Source organism: Acipenser ruthenus, chromosome 28 (genome assembly GCF_902713425.1).
Source record: "Acipenser ruthenus chromosome 28, fAciRut3.2 maternal haplotype, whole genome shotgun sequence".
Taxonomy (NCBI): Eukaryota; Metazoa; Chordata; class Actinopteri; order Acipenseriformes; family Acipenseridae; genus Acipenser; species Acipenser ruthenus.
The window spans coordinates 9444558-9465619 of record NC_081216.1 but is presented as its reverse complement, the minus strand read 5'-3'; the positions used below and the strand labels follow the sequence as shown (position 1 = coordinate 9465619).

Below are 21062 nucleotides of genomic sequence, written 5' to 3'. Positions count from 1 at the left end.
TTGTATAGATTTCATATATTTACAAGTTATTCAAATGTATTTCATTAACAATGAACTTACTGCATTCCATGTGTTGAATGATCGTATTGTTATTTTGAATGCATTAAAGCCGGATTTGCATGTCGGATTCAGTCCCACTCAGTGTAAAAACACCATTGCTCACAATCAGCGTTTCAAGGGGGGGGGGGGGCTGGAGTCACGTGAAACAAAGACCAGTAAACACAAGACGAGACGATCCCGGCGCCTGAACCCCTTCACCCGACTGCTTTCTACATTAACAACAACTTTTGTTTTAAAATATATACATTCCATATTGAAAATGTAAAAAGTCTTTAAACATTTGAAACAGAAAGTGTACACAAATATGGCAATTAAAAGGACCAACACGTTAAAAAGAAGTAGTTGTATTTATAAATCCCTCAACGGAAGACGTCTTTGATTAAAATAATATTTATAACAATATTGATGATAAAAATAAAAAACGTCGGATTTATAAAAAGAACTACCGTACTTACACATAACAGGTCCATTCAGTATTATATTCGCGCTTTTCTTTTTGAGAAAGTCTCATTGTTTTTAGAGTTCATTCCGCCGTGGAGCCAGCGAGTCCCCTCTCCCCCCGTCTCCAGCCCTCGTTCTCGGTGCTCAGCTCTGTGTTGAGCGCCCTCAGTCTCTCCAGCTCCCCCTCCAGCTCTCTCACCCTGGGGCTCTCTGCTGCGGGGCTGTCGCCGCTCTTGCTCAGCCGGAGCCTCAGCCGGTTGTTCTCGTCCTCCAGGCGGGAGAGGCACTTCTCCAGCTCCAGGTACTCCCGCACCAGCTCCTGTTTGCTCTTGCTCTGCAGGCTCTCGGCGTGGTATTTCTCGTAGGTTTCGGAGAAGTCTCTCTGCAGGAACTCTCCGCCTCCGTCCCCGGCTCTGCCCATGCCGTCACTGCCCCCGCTGCCATCCTCTTCCTCCTCTGGCTCCACAGACTCCTCCTCGCTGGCCGTGTCCTCGGAGCGGCTGACCCCCACCGGCCTCCGCGCCCCCAGCTCGGTCTTGAGGTCGGGCTCTTCCCGGTCGTGCTCCTCCATCAGGAACTGCGTGGTGTTGTAGGGGGCGACCGGCAGGCCCTTGGCGAACATCTCCTCCCGCACCCGGGAGGCCCGCGCCGTCTCACGCTCGTCCAGCTCCTTCTTCTCCTCCCAGGACAGCTTGAAATACGGCTTCCAGCGACGCTTCTTCTTGGAGGGCCGCCGCCGGTGTTTCTTTTTACCGGGCAAGCTCTGAACCCCGCCCCCTCCTCCGCCAGGGCAGCCGTGGTTCACCCGCCGAACAGCCACGCCGCTCTCGCCGCGGACTTGGCTCCGATTACCTTCCCCAGGCCGGTCACCGCTGCGGCCGTGCTCCACGGGAACATCCGTCCCACCAGCGTCCCCGCCGGGCGCTTGGCATGGCTGTGCCGCCGCTGGGTACCTAGGCTGGACTTTGCCAGCTCCTCTACCCGGACTCGCCTCTCGGTCTCCCAGCGCCTGCGGTTGGGAGTTGCTGTGGTCTTCTCCAGAGCGCCCCCTAGCGCCGCTCTCCATACAGCCGTCCTCATTGGCTCGGGGAGGCTCCCGAGCTGTGCCGCTCCCACTCGCCCGGGGACCCGGAGTTTTCGGGTGATGCCTGTCGTCCTGCCCAGAAGCAGGGTCTGACATTTTTTTTTTTTTTTTTTTTTTTGATTACGAGAGGGCACCGATAAAAACCCAACAAGCACGCTATACCATCTAATGCCAGTCTATGGTTTAAAAAGTTGTTGTCAGTTGATGCTAATCTTCACGCTTTGAAAATAATGTTATTGCTGCTTCTTAATTAGCAACATTTTCTAATTTAAAATTGTTAACTGCAGATTGTTAAAGTCTTGTTGTTTCTTTTTGGGTTTTTTTGGTGATTCCCCTTTAACTCTTCAGAAGGCTGGCTGCGTGTTCAGCCCCCCGCCCCCCTCCTCCTCCTCTGCTGCTCTCGTTAACTCTTCAAACGCTGCCCCACGCGCTCGCTCTCCCTTCTACACTCCACCCGTCACCGCCGACAACTCCAAAGTACTGTTCACAGCACAGGCGCTTCTCCCTTATATGAGATCCCGCTGTCCTCAGTCCGCATGCGACAAACGATTATGAACAAAGGTGTTATGGGAGTTGTAGTCAACAAATCCTATCTCTTTCATGTAAACCTCCATTTAGAAAACTCATTCTCCCAGTAACCCCCGGCGTAATGACGACCTGTTAGCCAATCACATGCCGCGTCCTGTAACCAAACTCGGGCCCGCTCGAGCACGCAGTGATTGGTCGTGCCGGCACGTGCACTGTTGCTAAGCCCAAATCAAAATACAACTGGACAGAAGGCCTGTCAATCATAGTCTGTTCTGCCCTATCCAGCCAGCAAATCTGGAACAACCTACCGGACAGTACCATTCACATATATCAGGGGTGAATCAAATACACAGACGAAAGAATATAATTATCGCAACATTACCTTTATATGTGTACCATTAGAATATATTTATACAATATGAATCATATATTATCAAATTGTGTAATATTAAATGAAAGGCTCCACCTCCCTCAAAATGCTGTCTGCGCCCGAGTTTTAAAATAGTCCCTTAAACAAAATGAATCTCGGTGATTAAACGTTTTATAAAATGATGAAGTTTATCACAAATAATGCTTATTTGAATACTAAATATATTTATGCGTGTTTAAAAGGGAAGTTTCTTCCAATATTAACCGTCTTTTTGTCGAAGCGGATGGATATTAAGGCGCACGCCCCTCTCCAGTCTGAGCACTGAGCAGTATCCTGTGTAAACAAACATGGATAAAATATAAATATAAAACGCTATATACATTTAAAAAAAAAAAAAAATCATGAGATTTAGCTTGTATTTTGTTTAATGATGCCGTCACTAGCATTGTGATTAAATCGCTACAGATGGAGTTTTTGACGATTTTTGTCACTACATAAGCAGTTAAAAGATATAACGCGTTTATAATATGAAAACCAGTCGTCTCGCTCCTTTTTTTTTTTGGGGGGGGGGGGGGTATAATCTCATTCCATCTTTTGCATTCACCTACACTTGTCAATGTTGTCACGGTAATAGCACATACACTTTTGAAGTGCCAGTTTCCACCGTCAAAAATAGGCATACTCGTCATCATAATACTAGTAATGCATACCAGGACTGTGATGACGGGGATGAATGATCATGTAAATGCAAACGGTACTCCTTCTCTGACAAGACACACGTTTATGCAGGAACGTCTGTAATGCAAGTAACACTACATTGTTTTTTTTGTTTTGTTTTTAGTAACCTACGAGATACAGACCACCATTTCACATTATGAGTCTTAATAACAACGTTTGCAAGTACACGGATGTGTGTGCGTGAATGCATTTCACACAGCTGTGAATTTCACATCAAGATGATGGAAATATCCAGCATCATTTGGTATTCACGAACTTAAATACGAGCTCTGGTGGCAGTCGACATGAAAACAAACGACTAATATGTTGCTTTTCAGATTCCTTCATTGTGCTGCTGCGCTTTGTGTGTGTGTGTGTGTGACGCAATAGGGTCCAAATCTATCCAACCAATCAGATAATGGAAAACACTGGCAAAACTCCAAAAGCCTGAGCAAAAACAGAATGTTGTTTAGCGTCAGGGTTACATTTTCATTACACTGCACGCCTCGATCTGGAAATTAGAGTCACACGTTATATTATTAGTTTGGCAAGCTTGCAGCTGTGTATCTTTAATAATGTTCAAGTGTAATAAATAACAGCATACTTGGGTGTGTGTGTGTGTGTGTGTGGTCTGAAGGCCCGCTGTACGTGATGTGAGTTTTGAAATTCACAACTCGCTAGTTTCCTCAGTATAAATTAGGCCATAGAGCAATTGCAAAACCATGACACACTTGTCCTCTTGCGTTTATCTCCATCAGATTTACAGTAACGGATTATAAACTTAAGCATGCATTATTTATGACCACAGCACACCCCCTTTCACTTAAAAACCTGCAGTGTGTGTGTGTGTGCGTGTGCCTGTGTGTGTGTGTGTGGGCGTGCGTGCATGTCCCACAACTGAATTCCATTTCTGCACAGTCTGATTCCTTGGTGAATCTTCACTACATTTTTCCCTAGTTATTCTGTCTGGGCACCAGACCGGACCCTATTTGATTGTCCAGTTTGTTTACATTCCCTAACGAGCTGATGTTTTTGGATAAGTAGCACAGCACGGAGTGTGAACAGAAATATCATTTCTACACTACCGCTACTATCAACAGTATTACCATCAAGAACTAAAGCTCAAAAAACACAATGGTACTGATTCAGGCAAGATCGGTTTCTTTATATTACAAAGAATTATGAGCATAATCATTTAGGTCAGATTAATCATGTCCAAAATGTTCCTGAGGAAGGGGGGTACCCTCCCCTCCCCTCTCCTCCCCTCCCCTCTGTAAGGCCCTGGGTTTGCAGATGCTCTTTATCGAGTAGCTCACAATGAAGTGGCCACAGCAGTTTTCTTGGGGCTGGACGGGCTGTAATTGGAAATGATCGTTCATGCCTCTCCGAGTCAACCCAAGCACTCCACTGACACTCCAGCATTCAGATACATCCTATTGACAGTAAAACTTCACAGTGAGATAAAGGCATGACTTGTGTGTAAATAAAACAGCAGCAGTTAGTATCACGTGCTTGTGCTGTCACACAGGACCAGAGTGATGGTGAAACCCAAACGCACTGCCTCAAACTGGACCCGGTCAAAACCACTGAAACTGGACCACTGAAACTGGATCCGGTCAAAACCACTGAAACTGAACCACTGAAACTGGATCCGGTCAAAACCACTGAAACTGGACCACTGAAACTGGATCCGGTCAAAACCACTGAAACTGAACCACTGAAACTGGATCCGGTCAAAACCACTGAAACTGGACCACTGAAACTGGATCCGGTCAAAACCACTGAAACTGGACCACTGAAACTGGATCCGGTCAAAACCACTGAAACTGAACCACTGAAACTGGATCCGGTCAAAACCACTGAAACTGAACCACTGAAACTGGATCCGGTCAAAACCACTGAAACTGGACCACTGAAACTGGACCCTGTCAAAACCACTGAAACTGGATCCGGTCAAAACCACTGAAACTGGACCACTGAAACTGGACCCGGTCAAAACCACTGAAACTGGACCACTGAAACTGGATCCGGTCAAAACCACTGAAACTCAGGGCTCCCGAGTGGCGCATCCAGTAAAAGCACTCGCTAGAGTGCAGGATGCACTCTATAGCCTGGACATCGCCGGTTCGAGTCCAGGCTATTCCACAGCCGACCATGAACGGGAGCTCCTAGGGGGCAGCGCTCAATTGGCTGAGCGTCGTCCGGGGGGAGGGAGGGTTAGGTCGGCCAGGGTGTCCTCGGCTCACCGCGCACCAACGACCCCTGTAGTCTGGCCGGGCGCCTGCGGGCTTGCCTGTAAGCTGCCCAGAGCTGCGTTGTCCTCCGACGCTGTAGCTCTGAGGCGGCTGCACGGTGAGTCTGCAGAGTGTAAAGAAGCGGGCGGCTGACAGCACAAGCTTCGGAGGACAGCGTGTGTTCATCCTCGCCCCTCCCGAGTCAGCGCAGGGGTGGTAGCGGTGAGCTGAACCTAAAAATAATTGGGCATTTCAAATTGGGGAGAAAATAATAAAAACTAATTGGCAACGACTAAATTTTTAATTAAAAAAAAAAACAAAAAAAAACCCCACTGAAACTGAACCACTGAAACTGGATCCGGTCAAAACCACTGAAACTGCACCACTGAAACTGGACCCAGTCAAAACCACTGAAACTGGACCACTGAAACTGGATCTGATCAAAACCACTGAAACTGAACCACTGAAACTGGACCCAGTCAAAACCACTGAAACTGGACCACTGAAACTGGATCTGATCAAAACCACTGAAACTGGACCCAGTCAAAACCACTGAAACTGAACCACTGAAACTGGATCCGGTCAAAACCACTGAAACTGAACCACTGAAACTGGATCCGGTCAAAACCACTAAAACTGGACCCAGTCAAAACCACTGAAACTGAACCACTGAAACTGGATCTGGTCAAAACCACTGAAACTGAACCACTGAAACTGGATCCGGTCAAAACCACTGAAACTGAACCGTCAGAACCACTGAAACTGGACCCCACTTCACTCAGCTCAGCTGAATCACACAGCACAGCACTCGTTGTTTTGAAACTCTGTGTTTAATAACCCGCTTAACCAACGTACAGTAGACCAGCGTTTCTCTAAAAGAGTATTTTTGCAAATATGAAGAGATTTAAACACTGCTGGGTGCTGAGGGGTGCAGAATCTCTTCTCCTAGAAACCTTCCTGGTTTTCATCGCCCCTCGCTGAAGACTCGGGGTCGCTCAGCCCAGCCTGGGGAGTCACCCTGCGGTGCTCCAGCCCCTTATTTTAGGGGGGTCCCTTGAGGAGCACAGAGGGTGGCTGCTGCAATCCACAATAATACAGATTCTCACAGAAATGAAAGTTTTGATCTTTTCTATATTTTCACTTTGATTCAAGTGAACCCGTTTTATTCCCAGCTACAACATTACCAGTTCACTTCCTGTGTGACAGGGCTGTAAGACCTGCAGGAAACTGCGGGGTGTCTTGAACACAGCAAGTGGAAAGATGAGCTGCTGTTCACAGGAGCCAACGTTAAAAAAGAAGACGTCTGGAAAAGTTTCAAATCTAACACAGCGTGAAGCTGACTTCTGAGAAGGGTGTTACTCTGGTGAGGAGGAAATAAAATGTTTTTCAAACTGTGATTATCTTTATATTAAACTAATGACCCTGAATGGACAGACAGCTCTGAGCCAGCTCTCTCTGTTCCTCCAGTCAAACCCTGACGTGACAGAGCTGCTGAAACACTGCTTGGAAAAGCCAACGACAGCTGGTCGCTGGAAAGGTTGACAGAAACATTGCGTGTTTTCTAGCCTTCTGGTTCACAGGCTAGAAAACATGAAATGTGAGTGACCAAGAAACTAATTAAAAATCTAAAAAATATACATGCAGCCAAATAAGCCTAATTATATACAAAGTATATGTACAGTATACATTATATACACGGCTCGGCTCGGCTCGGCTCGGCTCGGCTGGGCCGGGCTGGGCTGGGCTGGGCCAGGCTGGGCCAGGCTGGGCCAGGCTGGGCCGGGCTGGGCTGGGCTGGGCTGGTTCTCTCACGCGGCTCGCTACATCTTCTTCCGCCCGCATTGGAGGAGGTGAATCAACCACTGAGCCAAGAAGGGCCAGAGCAGGAGAGCAGGCAGCCACCAGGAGAGGCCCTGCAGAGAGGGGGAGGGAGAGAGGGGGAGGGAGGAGGAGAAGGTATCATTTAGAATCTCTGAACCATTTCCTTCCTGCACTAAGCCTCTTTGTTGTGTTCTCTCACCACAGCAATATGCACACTCAGGACTGCCCTTGGGTTTGCCAATCCTGCACTTTGAACGCACTGTGCAAGCAGTGCTGTGCGTCTGTGTGTGTGCGTGCATGACGGGTCTGTGAGTCTGTGTGTGTGTGTGCGTACGTGTGTGTCTGTCTGTGAGTGTGTCAGTGTGTGTGTGTCTGTCTGTGAGTGTGTCAGTGTGTGTGTGTGCGTCTGTGAGTGTGTGTGTGTGCGTCTGTGAGTGTGTCAGTGTGTGTGTGTGCGTCTGTGAGTGTGTCAGTGTGTATGTGTGTGTGTCTGCGCATCTGTGAGTGTGTCAGTGTGTGTGTGTGTGTGTGTCTGTCTGTGAGTGTGTCAGTGTGTATGTGTGTGTGCGTCTGTGAGTGTGTCAGTGTGTGTGTGTGTGTGTGCGCGTCTGTGAGTGTGTCAGTGTGTGTGTGTGTGTCTGTGAGTGTGTCAGTGTGTGTGTGTGTGTGTGCGCGTCTGTGAGTGTGTCAGTGTGTGTGTGTGTGTGTGTGTGTTTCCGCGTCTGTGAGTGTGTCAGTGTGTGTGTCAGTGTGTGTGTGTGTGTCTGTCTGTGAATGTGTCAGTGTGTGTGTGCGTACGTGTGTGTCTGTCTGTGAGTGTGTCAGTGTGTGTGTGTGCGTCTGTGAATGTGTCAGTGTGTATGTGTGCATGTGTGCGCATCTGTGAGTGTGTCAGTGTGTGTGTGTGTGTGTGTCTGTCTGAGTGTGTCAGTGTGTATGTGTGTGTGCGTCTGTGAGTGTGTCAGTGTGTGTGTGTGTGTGTGTGTGCGCGTCTGTGAGTGTGTCAGTGTGTGTGTGTGTGCGCGTCTGTGAGTGTGTCAGTGTGTTTGTGTGTGTGTGTGTGTGTGTGCATCTGTGAGTGTGTCAGTGCGTGTGTGTGTGCGCGTCTGTGAGTGTGTCAGTGTGTGTGTGTGTGCGCGTCTGTGAGTGTGTCAGTGTGTTTGTGTGTGTGTGTGTGCATCTGTGAGTGTGTCAGTGTGTATGTGTGTGCGCGTCTGTGAGTGTGTCAGTGTGTGTGTGTGTGCGCGTCTGTGAGTGTGTCAGTGTGTGTGTGTGTGTCTGTCTGTGAGTGTCAGTGTGTATGTGTGTGTGCGTCTGTGAGTGTGTCAGTGTGTGTGTGTGTTTCCGCGTCTGTGAGTGTGTCAGTGTGTGTGTGTGTGTGTGTGTCTGTCTGTGAGTGTGTCAGTGTGTGTGTGTGTGTGTGTCTGTGAGTATGTGTGTGTGTGTGTGTCTGTGAGTATGTGTGTGTGTGTGTGTCAGTGTGTGTGTGTGAGATAGAGCCTGCAGCTGTCCCAGTCCCCAGTCCCCATCCCCCCTCTCAGATACCTGCTGCATGTCTGCTCTCTGCTCCAGTGCATGCAGCCTGTCCCTGGCGCAGTGCATGTCCTCCTGCAGCCTCTGCAGTGCCAGGGTGATCTGCTGTTCCAGAGCGCCAGGATGTCCTCTCTCAGGTGCTCCTCCCCCAGCCCCTCCCCCTGCTCCTGCCACGCCCCTCTCATCCCTGGCCACGTCCCCTGAGCTCCGCCAGTCTGTAGAGAGTCCGGCATTAAAATCAATATTAAAATGTTTATTAATACATTGTCTGTTATCCTGTGCAACTATATTGTTCTAAATAAATATAATTATAAAATAAATACTAAAATAAATGTAATAAATTCAAGGGCAAATATTTCGACTGGAATCCTTTTTGAAGGGGGCTGATTTGTACATGAAGTGTGCATGACTACATGACAAACACCCTGTCTAAAATGAAAGCACACAACCTGGCTCACTCAAAGTGCATCAAATTCAATATTTTCAGCACAGAAATCCTATTGAAATATACTGAACAAGCTGGAGATTCTCACGTCTCTCACTCCAGTGACTCTGCCGTCCATCCAGCAAAACTCCCTTCTTCCTCAATGGCTCTCCCTCTCCTTGGCCCGCCCTCTCTCCTCCTTGGCCCGCCCCTGCCTGTGTTGCCGCAGCGACAGGGTTGAGAGGACTCTGGAGCTCTGGTGCTGAAGAATCACTCTGGGGCTCCCCCTGCTGGAGATAGCAGTGCATGAGAGACAGGCGCCGGCCCCCAAGGCGGTTCAATTGGAGCCCGGGAGACAGTGGGAATGACACACTACTGTGAAACCACAGCCACGGAATGCGCATGTAAAAACAACACAGACACACTCCTTATGATATTCTAGAGCTTGCACTATGCAAAATAATGAACGAATGTTTTCATCAAGTTTCATCACAAGCTAATTATCAGTGCTGTAGTTGCGCTGGGATTTGCACAATATAGGCAAGCTGAGTCACGACACACTTCTCCCGCTCAGCTGCCTGGTTCAGTCAGCAGTCCTCTTCATGCAGTTAAAGAGCATGAGGAACTTCTTCTATTACCAAATACTTCTTCAAGAAGATGACAGCAACAGACTCCGACTGCAGACGCAAACACAAACAAAGCCACCGACACTCACTAGACACGGCAGTAAAGTAAAGCATCCTGACAAGATGGAGAAAGACGCTTTGTGGAAATGCTCGTAGAAATGAGATCAATGCATTACCTAGCCTTATATGTGTTACTAGAAGTTCAATATACAAATAAAACGTGAATTTGTATCATTATTCTTCTTACTGTTGGTCATTGTGTCTCTAGGAGATACAGGATGTGACATGTGTCATGTGACATGTGACAGGCACTCGGGATACCGCCACACAGAGCTGACCTCACATGACCCATGACCCCTGCGTACCTTGTTGGGGTCGAGCTGCTCCATGGAGTCACAGAACACCTCGCTCTCCGAGTCGCTGGTCACATGGTTACTCTCCTGGTTAAACTCCGCCCCTCCATCTGCAACAGCACAGAGAGAGATCAGCACGATACTGCTGAGCAAAACACTGTCACTGCATTCACTATATACACTGAGCAAAACACTGTCACTGCATTCACTATATACACTGCTGAGCAAAACACTGTCACTGCATTCACTGTATACACTGCTGAGCAAAACACTGTCACTGCATTCACTATATACACTGCTGAGCAAAACACTGTCACTGCATTCACTATATACACTGCTGAGCAAAACACTGCCACTGCATTCACTATATACACTGAGCAAAACACTGTCACTGCATTTACTATATACACTGCTGAGCAACACACTGTCACTGCATTTACTATATACACTGCTGAGCAAAACACTGCCACTGCATTCACTATATACACTGCTGAGCAAAACACTGTCACTGCATTCACTATATACACTGCTGAGCAAAACACTGCCACTGCATTCACTATATACACTGAGCAAAACACTGTCACTGCATTTACTGTATACACTGCTCAGCAAAACACTGTCACTGCATTCACTGTATACACTGCTTCAAATGGACTGCTACTTGCCAGAAATATGATCTGAAGTTCATCAGGAAATTCATCTTAAAACCCTCAACCAGAGTTTTTAAGGTAACACACCCGCTCCCGCCCACCTGGATGCCCGCTGAGTCCCCACACTGGCCCATTCCCCTGGGGTTCACTCTCTCCGCTTGACTCCTCACGCACACTGTTCTCCAGCTCACCTAAACACAGGGCACAGGACAGAGGGCACAGGTCAGAGGGCAGAGTCAATATAAAATAATATCATCATTTCCTTTTGTTCCCTGCAGGAGGCTCGCTACCATACAGTGCGAGACCCGCTGCAGTCCAGGGATCAGAGCAATGGACAGAAACGTGAGCGAGCCACGCCTTGTGTTGTCTCACCAGCGCCATGTGTCAACAAAATGTCTTGAAGAAGTCGTGGTTCTCAGGAAGCTCCCTGTACTCATGAGAAAGAAAGCCTGTGTAACAGTGAATAAAGGATCCAGGTGCTCCTCGGGAGAGACAATGTCAGTTCACTTTAACGGCACTCTCCCACAGGAAAGCCCTGCAGTGTTATGCTTGCATGTTGCTACAGGCTTCTTGTTCAAGACTGAATAGATTCAATTCTTTTAGCCTGTCTGCATACGACATGCCTTTTAAACCCGGGATAATTCTGGTTGCTCTTCTTTGCACTCTTTCTAGAGCAGCAATATCCTTTTTGTAACGAGGTGACCAGAACTGAACACAATATTCTAGGTGAGGTCTTACTAATGCATTGCAGAGCTGCATAAACACTTTGATATCCCTGATATCCCTCGCGCCCCCTCTGTCCCTCCTCCCTCCCCTCCCTCCTCACCCCCGGTCTGCTGGAGGAGAGTGTCTGGAGGCCTGGGCATGTCGTGGATCACACGGTAGAGAGGTTGGAAGTAATGGAACATGGAGGCTGTCTTCTCATTCATGGGCACGGTGTCGATGACCTGCTGGGGCAACAGAGCCTGATCAGCACCCTGCACCCTGCTCCCTGCACCCTGCTCACTACACCCTGCACCCTGTAACCTAGCCCCTACACCCTGCTCCCTGCACCCTGTAACCTGGCCACTACACCCTACACTCTAACTGGCTCCCTACACCCTGCACCCTGCTGCCTACACCCTGCTCCCTACACCCTGTAACCTGCTCCCTACACACTGCACCCTGTAACCTTCTCCCTACACCCTACACACTGGACCCTGTAACCTGCTCCCTACATCCTGCACACTGCACCCTGTAACCTGCTCCCTACACCCTGCACCCTGTAACACTAACCCTAACCCCAACACCCTGCATCCTGTAACCTGCTCCCTACACCCTGCTCCCTACACCCTGTAACCTGCTCCCTACACCCTGCTCCCTACACCCTGCACCCTGTAACCTGCTCCCTACACCCTGTAACCTACACCCTGCACCTTGCTCACTGCACACTGCACCCTGTAACCTACATCCTGCACACTGCACCCTGTAGCCTGCTCCCTACACCCTACACCCTGCAACCTGTCCCCTACACCCTGCATCCTGTAACCTGCTCCCTACACCTTGTAACCTACACCCTGCACCCTGCACCCTGTAACCTACATCCTGCACACTGCACCCAACACGCAGACATAGAAACAGACAGACAGTCAGGCAGACACACAGACAGACAGCCACAGACAGAGACAGACAAGCAGGCAGTCAGGCAGGTACACAAACACACAGACTGACACAGACACCCAGACACACGCACATACAAACAGACACACAGACAGATGCACAGACAGACACAAAGACAGACAGACAGAGAGACGGGGGGGGGGGGGGGGTACCTCCAGAGCCACTCTCTTCATCTCCTCTACGTACTCCCTCATCGCCCCCTCCCTGCTCGTGCCTCCCAGCCGCTTCCAGGCGTCCCTGCGCAAAACACACCTGCCAATCAAACTGAACCTCTGGGGTACTCCCCTAACATTACATTCAATAAGAACAGCACTCTCACTCCAGCACAGACTGCACTTAGATCAACATTACAATACAACAGAGGTATTAGGTAATATTACGTCAGTGCTTGGAAATTCTGGCCTGTGATTGGTTAAAACATCATCATAGAAGCAAAAATAGATCGAACTATTGCCCTAACATCTTTACGCCACCGGGCAGTAGACTGCCTCTGACATGTGATTGGTTCACATCACTGTCAGTCCCGCCCCTTTTTGAAAGGAACACCCTCCACCTCCACTCCTAACAACAAGAGAACAAGGCTGAATGAAACAACAACGATTCTGTGACTTGAAAATGAATTACAAAACATATAAGAACATAAGAAAATTTACAAACGAGAGGAGGCCATTCAGCCCATCTTGCTCGTTCGGTTGTTAGTAGCTTATTGATCCCAGAATCTCATCAAGCAGCTTCTTGAAAGATCCCAGGGTGTCAGCTTCAACAACATTACTGGGGAGATGGTTCCAGACCCTCACAATTCTGTGTAAAAAAGTGCCTCCTATTTTCTGTTCTGAATGCCCCTTCATCTAATCTCCATTTGTGACCCCTGGTCCTTGTTTCTTTTTTCAGGTCAAAAAAGTCCCCTGAGTCGACATTGTCTATACCTTTTAGGATTTTGAATGCTTGAATCAGATCGCCACGTAGTCTTCTTTGTTCAAGTCTGAACAGATTCAATTCTTTTAGCCTGTCTGCATACGACATGCCTTTTAAACCCGGGATAATTCTGGTTGCTCTTCTTTGCACTCTTTCTAGAGCAGCAATATCCATTTTGTAACAAGGTGACCAGAACTGAACACAATATTCTAGGTGAGGTCTTACTAATGCATTGTAGAGTTTTAACATTACTTCCCTTGATTTAAATTCAACACTTTTCACAATATATCCGAGCATCTTGTTGGCCTTTTTGTATAGCTTCCCTACAATGTCTAGATGAAGACATTTCTGAGTCAACATAAACTCCTAGGTCTTTTTCATAGATTCCTTCTTCAATTTCAGTATATATTTGGAAGAACCACACCCATAAAACCTGTTTTGCTCCAGTAATGTTGGCGTCCTGCTGATATTACTTCATTATATTTACAGCTCTAAGATATTCCTGCCAAAAATGTTTATGTTTTTTTTTCAAATATTTATAGCTTTACAGTATATGAAGTCATATTTACTATCCAACCTCATTATTTTTACTGACTCATATATTAAATATGTGGAAAATTAAATGCCCCTCGGGAAGACTATTGTTACTTCCAGGGTGCAATATCCTTAGCCTGCGGCTTCGGGCATTACAGACCCGTCTGGAACAACAGTCTTTCCTCGGGTCAATAATTTTCCACTATAGCCGTCCCCTCCAGTCCATATTTACTATATATATATGGTTTATGTTAGGACATCCTCCTAAGGGGAATAAAACCTGCATACCACGAATGATCATTCAGCATTCTGTTTATACCACAAGCATAGATTTAAAATAATGCATTCGGACATCCTGAAATAAATACTTTAATTGTGATCTTCAGATAGCGTTGCCATTACCAAAATCGAATCTGTCCCTTATAAAAGTCTCCCACAGTAAAAGCACAGCACAGTGTAATAAAGCACAGTGAAAGCACTGTAGAGCACAGGAAAGGATTGTAAGGAATAGCGAGGTGTGGTAAAGCATATTAATAAACATGGCAAACCATGGCAAAATAAGACTCCTAGTGGAAGTGTTTGCCGATGTACTTATCAAGTTTCTTTTAGTATTGATTGAAAATTGAAACTGATCGCTATGGAGTGTTTCACAGTTCTGAATGATCACACAGTTAAGAGCCCCCCCTCTCCCCCTCACCACTTGTAGCGGCCGATGGGGTCCCAGAACCCGGGCCGGGGAGCTGTGCAGGGCCCGCAGGTTGCCTGCTTGTAGAAGCTGTAGAATCGCAGCATGACCTCATGGGACGGCCGGTAGACGCCTGCAGAGAAACACACACTTACAGAGACAGAGCACTCACAATGAAGATCTTAAAACAACAAACCATCAATCAACTCAAATCACTGTGCAGAATGTATTATTAACTGTGCCCTTATACCAGCAGCACTGTGCAGAATGTATTATTAACTGTGCCCTTATACCAGCAGCACTGTGCAGAATGTATTATTAACTGTGCCCTTATACCAGCAGCACTGTGCAGAATGTATTATTAACTGTGCCCTTATACCAGCAGCACTGTGCAGAATGTATTATTAACTGTGCCCTTATACCAGCAGCACTGTGCAGAATGTATTATTAACTGTGCCCTTATACCAGCAGCACTGTGCAGAATGTATTATTAACTGTGCCCTTATACCAGCAGCACTGTGCAGAATGTATTATTAACTGTGCCCTTATACCAGCAGCACTGTGCAGAATGTATTATTAACTGTGCCCTTATACCAGCAGCACTGTGCAGAATGTATTATTAACTGTGCCCTTATACCAGCAGCACTGTGCAGAATGTATTATTAACTGTGCCCTTATACCAGCAGCTCTGTGCAGAATGTATTATTAACTGTGCCCTTATACCAGCAGCACTGTGCAGAATGTATTATTAACTGTGCCCTTATACCAGCAGCACTGTGCAGAATGTATTATTAACTGTGCAGAATGTATTATTAACTGTGCCCTTATACCAGCAGCACTGTGCAGAATGTATTATTAACTGTGCTTATACAAGTTTACCAAGTATCTCTGCAGTTTTCCCCCCATGCTTTTTCACACAGTTCTACAGTGACTTGACTGTAGTTTACCCTGGTGTGCCATGTTTAGTAATATGCTTTACCACACCTCGCTGGTCTTTCACTGTGCTTTTACACTTTGCTGTGCTTTTACTACGGGAAGCTTTTATAAGGGTATCTATACAGTAATGTTGATAATTGCGACTCGTCTCTGCTGATCCAAGGGGGACTTTGTCACCAGAGTTTAATTTTTCTCCAGCCTGGGTGCTGGTCACTAGAACCAGCCTGTACTGGGCTATAGCAGATCTGAAATCCAATGGGGAGTGAGTCCTGGATGAGCCTCCTGGGTCCTTATTGGAGACCTGGTCCAGTCTGACAGGCTGTAACACGTCAAGACTGACACTGAACAGTACCACTTCAATACAGCTGGTCACAAACTCACAGTCAACTCCTCAGGGAGGGGGAGGAGCTGTTTGTGCTGTTTCTCTATGCAGCTCTGCTTGGTCTGGGTATTTTCTCTAACTCAATGTAAAGGCAAGCTTGTGGAAAGTTACTGATAAGAACACAGTCCTTATTCGGCTATGATGTATGGAGGTTGTCGGTGTCTTGTCATCTTGTGTAATCTCTTGTATTAATATATCTTATTAGCAGGGTGCGTGTGTCAAATGCATGCATTGTGAGGATGTTTATCTTAGAAACTCAGAGGACTAAGAGAGAGAAGGTACGTACTGGATAACTGTTGCAATAAGTAACCACAAGTTAGGTATAGAAAAGCTTGTTCCGAGCCCAGCCTCTGCCCCTCTGACTCACCGTTCTTGGGCAGGCTGTGCACGACGCTGACGGCAGCCTGGCAACGCCTCTCGCAGTCCTGCTCTGGATGAGCCATCGCTGCTCCCATCAGTCAGCAGCACTGAAACACAGGGAGCAGGCAGGAGAGCACCAGAGCGGATCTCAATCAGTTACAATCGGATCTGGTACTACACTTCTTCAAGAAATCTCTGTTTGTGAGCCATGTTTCCAGTTAGTGGTGCACTTGCTCTTGGTCACCTGGGGGGTGAAATCGACCCCACCCCTTCAACGGCTTCTTTCCTGTCATTAACCAATCAGCTGCTTCCCCGATTAACTGACACTCTTTCAGCCAGTAACAAACCCAGAAGACACTGCTGAGATGAAGTGACCAGAGAATAAGGCACAGAAACCTAAACTTGTACCAGATCTCATGTTTTCACCCCACCACAATATCGTTCACAAAACACGTGTCATCAAAATTTCATCTTGTTGGACTTTTTTTTTTATAGCTTCCCCACATTGTCTAGATGAAGACATTTCTGAGTCAACATAAACTCCTAGGTCTTTTTCATAGTTCCCTTCTTCAATTTCACTATCTCCCATATGATATTTATAATGCACATTTTTTTGCCTGCATGCAATACTTTACACCTTTCTCTATTAAATGTCATTTGCCATGTGTCTGCCCAGTTCTGAATGCTGTCTAGATCATTTTGAATTACCTTTGCTGCTGCAGCTGTGTTTGCCAATCCTGCTATTTTTGTGTCGTCTGCAAATTTAACAAGTTTGCTTACTATACCAGAATCTAAATCATTAATGTAGATTAGGAATAGCAGAGGACCTAATACCGATCCCTGTGGTACTCCACTGGTTACCTCACTCCATTTTGAGGCTTCTCCTCTAATCAGTACTTTCTGTTTTCTACATGTTTCCTGTTTTGTTAAATTGTTTTATTTCGATTGTTATTGTTTACCGATATTATTATTATTATTATTATTATTATTATTATTATTATTATTATTATTATTACCGTATAATGATGCATGGTTATTTTGTAATTGTAAACACTTCTTGATGTGTGCAGACTTGTCAAGCGCTTTGAGATACTGTCGTGTGAAAAGCGCTATCGAAATCAAATACATCGAATTCCATTCATTATCACAGAAATGTAATCAAGCGGTAAACGGCTTCGTTAAAGGAATATGTGGCAGCTAGTCGTAACAGCGCTACATTACACAATCTGTTAGCCTTGAATGTGGCTCGGCGTGTCGCTCCCTGCTTTCACTGGACACTAACATACAGCCTTACCTTTGCCCAGCGCAGCTCCCACCTGTCATTATAATATCTTTACACAGCCCTATTACTTCTCGTGTACAGAAAGGCCTCCTCAGAAATTGTGTTCAAGCCGCATGTGTGTTTAGTTTACACACGGAAAATAACAATAACAATATCAGTAAATACTGTAAGTATGCAGTACCGAAAACATCAGCTGACTTTGAACTTTAACCTGTGGGCGAGGATGTTTACCTCAGGGACTCACTCTCAGCCAATCACAGGGTTCACTTTCCACGAGCCCCGCCCACAGAAGTACCAATCAGATGCAGGAATTCCGATTCCCGCCTACTTAGTTCATATCCAATGAAAGAGTCGTTTCGTCTTAGCGCCAGCTCTGAGACAGTGACGGCGCTGACAGGAGAGAAGGGAGTTAGTTTATCTGTCAGTGCGCGTTCAATTTTACATTCATACCTCTTTATTTCATTATTCATTTATTAACTTGTATTGATGTTCATAATGTTTATATTGTACTTTGGCAATACCACGAATGTTGTCGTCATGCCAGTAAAGCAACTTTTAATTCAAAGAGCTGTTCGACTTTCACCGCATCGGGGCGCCCTCTAGCGGGCGGTGTCATGGCAAATTTTGCCCCCCTGCCAAATTTGTCCCCCCCCCCCCTGAGTCATGTGATGTCAGCGTTCTGTTGCTATGCGCGTCACTGCTTTTGCTCCACAGATCTTCACAATGACAGTTGGAGTTCGTTGGCGCCGTCGTACAATTGTAATCAAATCATTTCTCTTTTTACAGTACAAATTTGAAATACTGTGTTTTTTCCCCCTCAGAAAACTACATTTATCAATCGATACGGATCACTTGAGAGCGGTATATCGCTACCTCAGCACAGGTGAGTATCCTGAAAAAGCCACCAAAGAAGAGAAGAGGGGTATCAGAAAGAAAGCCAGTGCATTCGTTTTGAAAGGTAAAAAAAATAAATATCGAAAATTAATATTAATACATTATAAGTCTTTGAAGCCGTCCTGTATTTTTGAAGATGAACATAGACATTTAAATAAATGATAAACGTGTGTGTGTGTAATATATATATATATATATATATATATATATATATATATATATATATATATATATATATATATATATATATATATATATATATATTGTGAGACAGCAGGGAGGGGGTTAAAACCTCCCTGTAGAAAAAACATGTGCGGAAGGCACACTTTTGTTTTGTTAATGGTTTAATTGCTTTTGTTTATTTGTTTTATTGATTGATCATTACCTGCACCTGGCTACTATTGAAAATTGGAGCCAGGTGCAGGGTTTAAAAGGAGAGCAGTCAGTCTGCTCTGGGCGGCTGCTGAAGAGGGCAGAAGCCCGACTGTGCTGGTGTGTGGGTACAGCCATAATTTGAAAAAAGAAAAAGGTAGAGTGAAGTCTTTGTTTTGTGTGTGCTATTCTGTTTGTTTTTTGTTACAGGTAAACAGCTTAGCTGTCCTGTTTTTAGTTTAGGTTCCTGTTCTGTTTAGTTATTGCTCAAAGAGAGCTAGGTGTTTGTTTTGTTTATTTTTGTTTTGTGTTTATTAAAAATTGTGCAACTGTGCTTTAAAAATCCATTTCTGTGTGTTGGGTCAGTGTTTTTAAAGGGGCAATGAATGTGAGGTGCGATTCTTTCACTATATATATATATATATATATATATATATATATATATATATATAATATGAAAGAAAAGGTTTAAAAGATTAAAACATCTCTCTATATATAACTAATAGCAGAAATGTGAGTACCAGAAAACAGAATTTGTATTAAAGAATAATATATAAATACATATATAAATTATGTAACAAGAGTCTAAGAAATGACCATTATAAAGGGCAGAGACAGTTTTCCACATGTCAGTGGTTCTGATTCTTTTGAATAGGTTTTAGCTCATTCTTTTTAAAAACATTCATTTAAAAACCTCCACTCATTGAAGTTTTTACTGTAGTATTATCTTTACTTTTGTTTTATCTGTCAGGTAAGTACCTGTATGTCCCTGAGAAGAATGGAGAGTGTCTCTGTAGGGTTGTGACTGATGAAGAGAAGACTGCCATTCTCAGTGAAGTTCACGCAGGACACTTTGGGATCAAGAGAATGATGGGGAAAATCAATCAATGATTTTACTGGAAAGGGATTGTAAAGGATGTGGAGCAATGGGTACTTTTTATTTTTTAAAAACCTTTTGCTGCTTGTTGCTTTTCCATTCATGATTTAAGTATTACTTGTTTTGTCATTACTGTTTCCCTTAAGATCCTGAATTGTGAAGCATGCCAGAGACTTGAGGGTGAAGACTGTTGCCCCAGAACTGAAGCCAATCAAAGTTGTTTCTCCATGGTACCTGATCGGTAAGTATTACATCATTAAACTTTTATAGTGAGGTCAGACAAAGAATGGAAGAACATACGTAATTTAAATGTAGTCTGTAATATGTAGAAAACTAAGCTTAGTCTAGTAACAAACTTTCTTGATAGCCAGTTAAACGGATTGTAAGCATGTGCTCACAAAACATCATTTGACAACAGGTTGCAGTTTACAGACTAATGAGAGCAAGTGTCACATGACATCCATCTGTAATGTGATTAATGTGTCATCCACAGGGGATGGAAATCTGCTATGTTTTGTACAGATAGGTGCATCAGGACAATTTCCAGTACAAAAAGATGCAACACCCATTGACAATGACTGCCCAAAAAAAAAGGGTGCCCCATCCCTGGCAATTAATCTAAAAATAAATGCCATAAAGTTGTTGTCTAATGACATTTTCAAATGCTGTTACTTATCTGGATGATAGAACTACATTTAGGTAGCGGTACAGAAGAAAACATGGAGAATACAGCATGTTAAGTGGCTTTATTGGGCACTGTTTAGGTCCATATACTGCTGTCTTGCAAGTAAATAGTGTATAGAGGGAGAAAATGTGGTCTCATTCCTATTTGTATAATTGAACTTGCTAATGTAGTGCATTGATACAGAGCTTTATTATATATATACTATTAACCAAATCCTCCTTAATTGTTGATATCATTTTAATTTGTTTTAGGTGTTGATCTCATTGGACCATTCCAGCCATCGACTGGAGGAAACCACTACTGCTTGACGGCTACTGATTTCTTCACGAAGTGGACGGAGGCCATCCCCATTAAAGACAAGTCAGCTGCTTGCACTGCATCAGCTCTTGCAACCCAGTTCTACCGCCATAGAGCACCAGAGATTGTCTTGACAGACCAGGGTGGGGAATTTTGGAACAAGGTGAGATGAAAATATCAGTCTATAGGTAAAAACTGGTTACATCAAACAGCTGGTAAGTGTTCAGTTGTAGGTTTTTTTTAAATACATATTTTCTTCCATAATTTACTTTAAGTAATGTTCTGCCTCTTATAAATTATAGTTCCTTGTTTACTAATATTTGCAATTTCAAATGATTTATTT

The 21062-nt window shown here is 45.2% G+C and overlaps 2 protein-coding genes across 6 annotated transcripts; both read right to left on the bottom strand.

Annotated features, from left to right (window-relative positions):
- Positions 1-2235, bottom strand: LOC117434949 (protein HEXIM1-like). The gene has a single exon (XM_034057687.3). The coding sequence runs from the start codon at positions 1679-1681 to the stop codon at positions 584-586; it is 1098 nt and encodes a 365-aa protein (XP_033913578.1). The 5' UTR covers positions 1682-2235; the 3' UTR covers positions 1-583.
- An 816-nt stretch (positions 2236-3051) lies between these two features.
- Positions 3052-17805, bottom strand: LOC117434950 (acyl-CoA-binding domain-containing protein 4-like). 5 transcript variants are annotated; one of them, XM_034057692.3, is made up of 10 exons: positions 17607-17805; positions 16320-16419; positions 14647-14784; positions 12653-12737; positions 11668-11791; positions 10943-11032; positions 10204-10301; positions 9322-9502; positions 8801-9003; positions 3052-7347 (listed from the first exon to the last, which is right to left on the bottom strand). In XM_034057692.3, the coding sequence occupies exons 3-10, from the start codon at positions 14739-14741 to the stop codon at positions 7255-7257; spliced, it is 969 nt and encodes a 322-aa protein (XP_033913583.1). In that variant the 5' UTR covers positions 14742-14784; positions 16320-16419; positions 17607-17805; the 3' UTR covers positions 3052-7254. The 5 variants fall into 5 exon arrangements, with proteins under 5 accessions (XP_033913583.1, XP_033913579.2, XP_033913582.2 ...); XM_034057688.3 differs by having other exon boundaries at positions 14647-14767; XM_034057691.3 differs by having other exon boundaries at positions 9331-9502; positions 14647-14767.
- Between the last annotated feature and the right edge of the window lie 3257 nt (positions 17806-21062).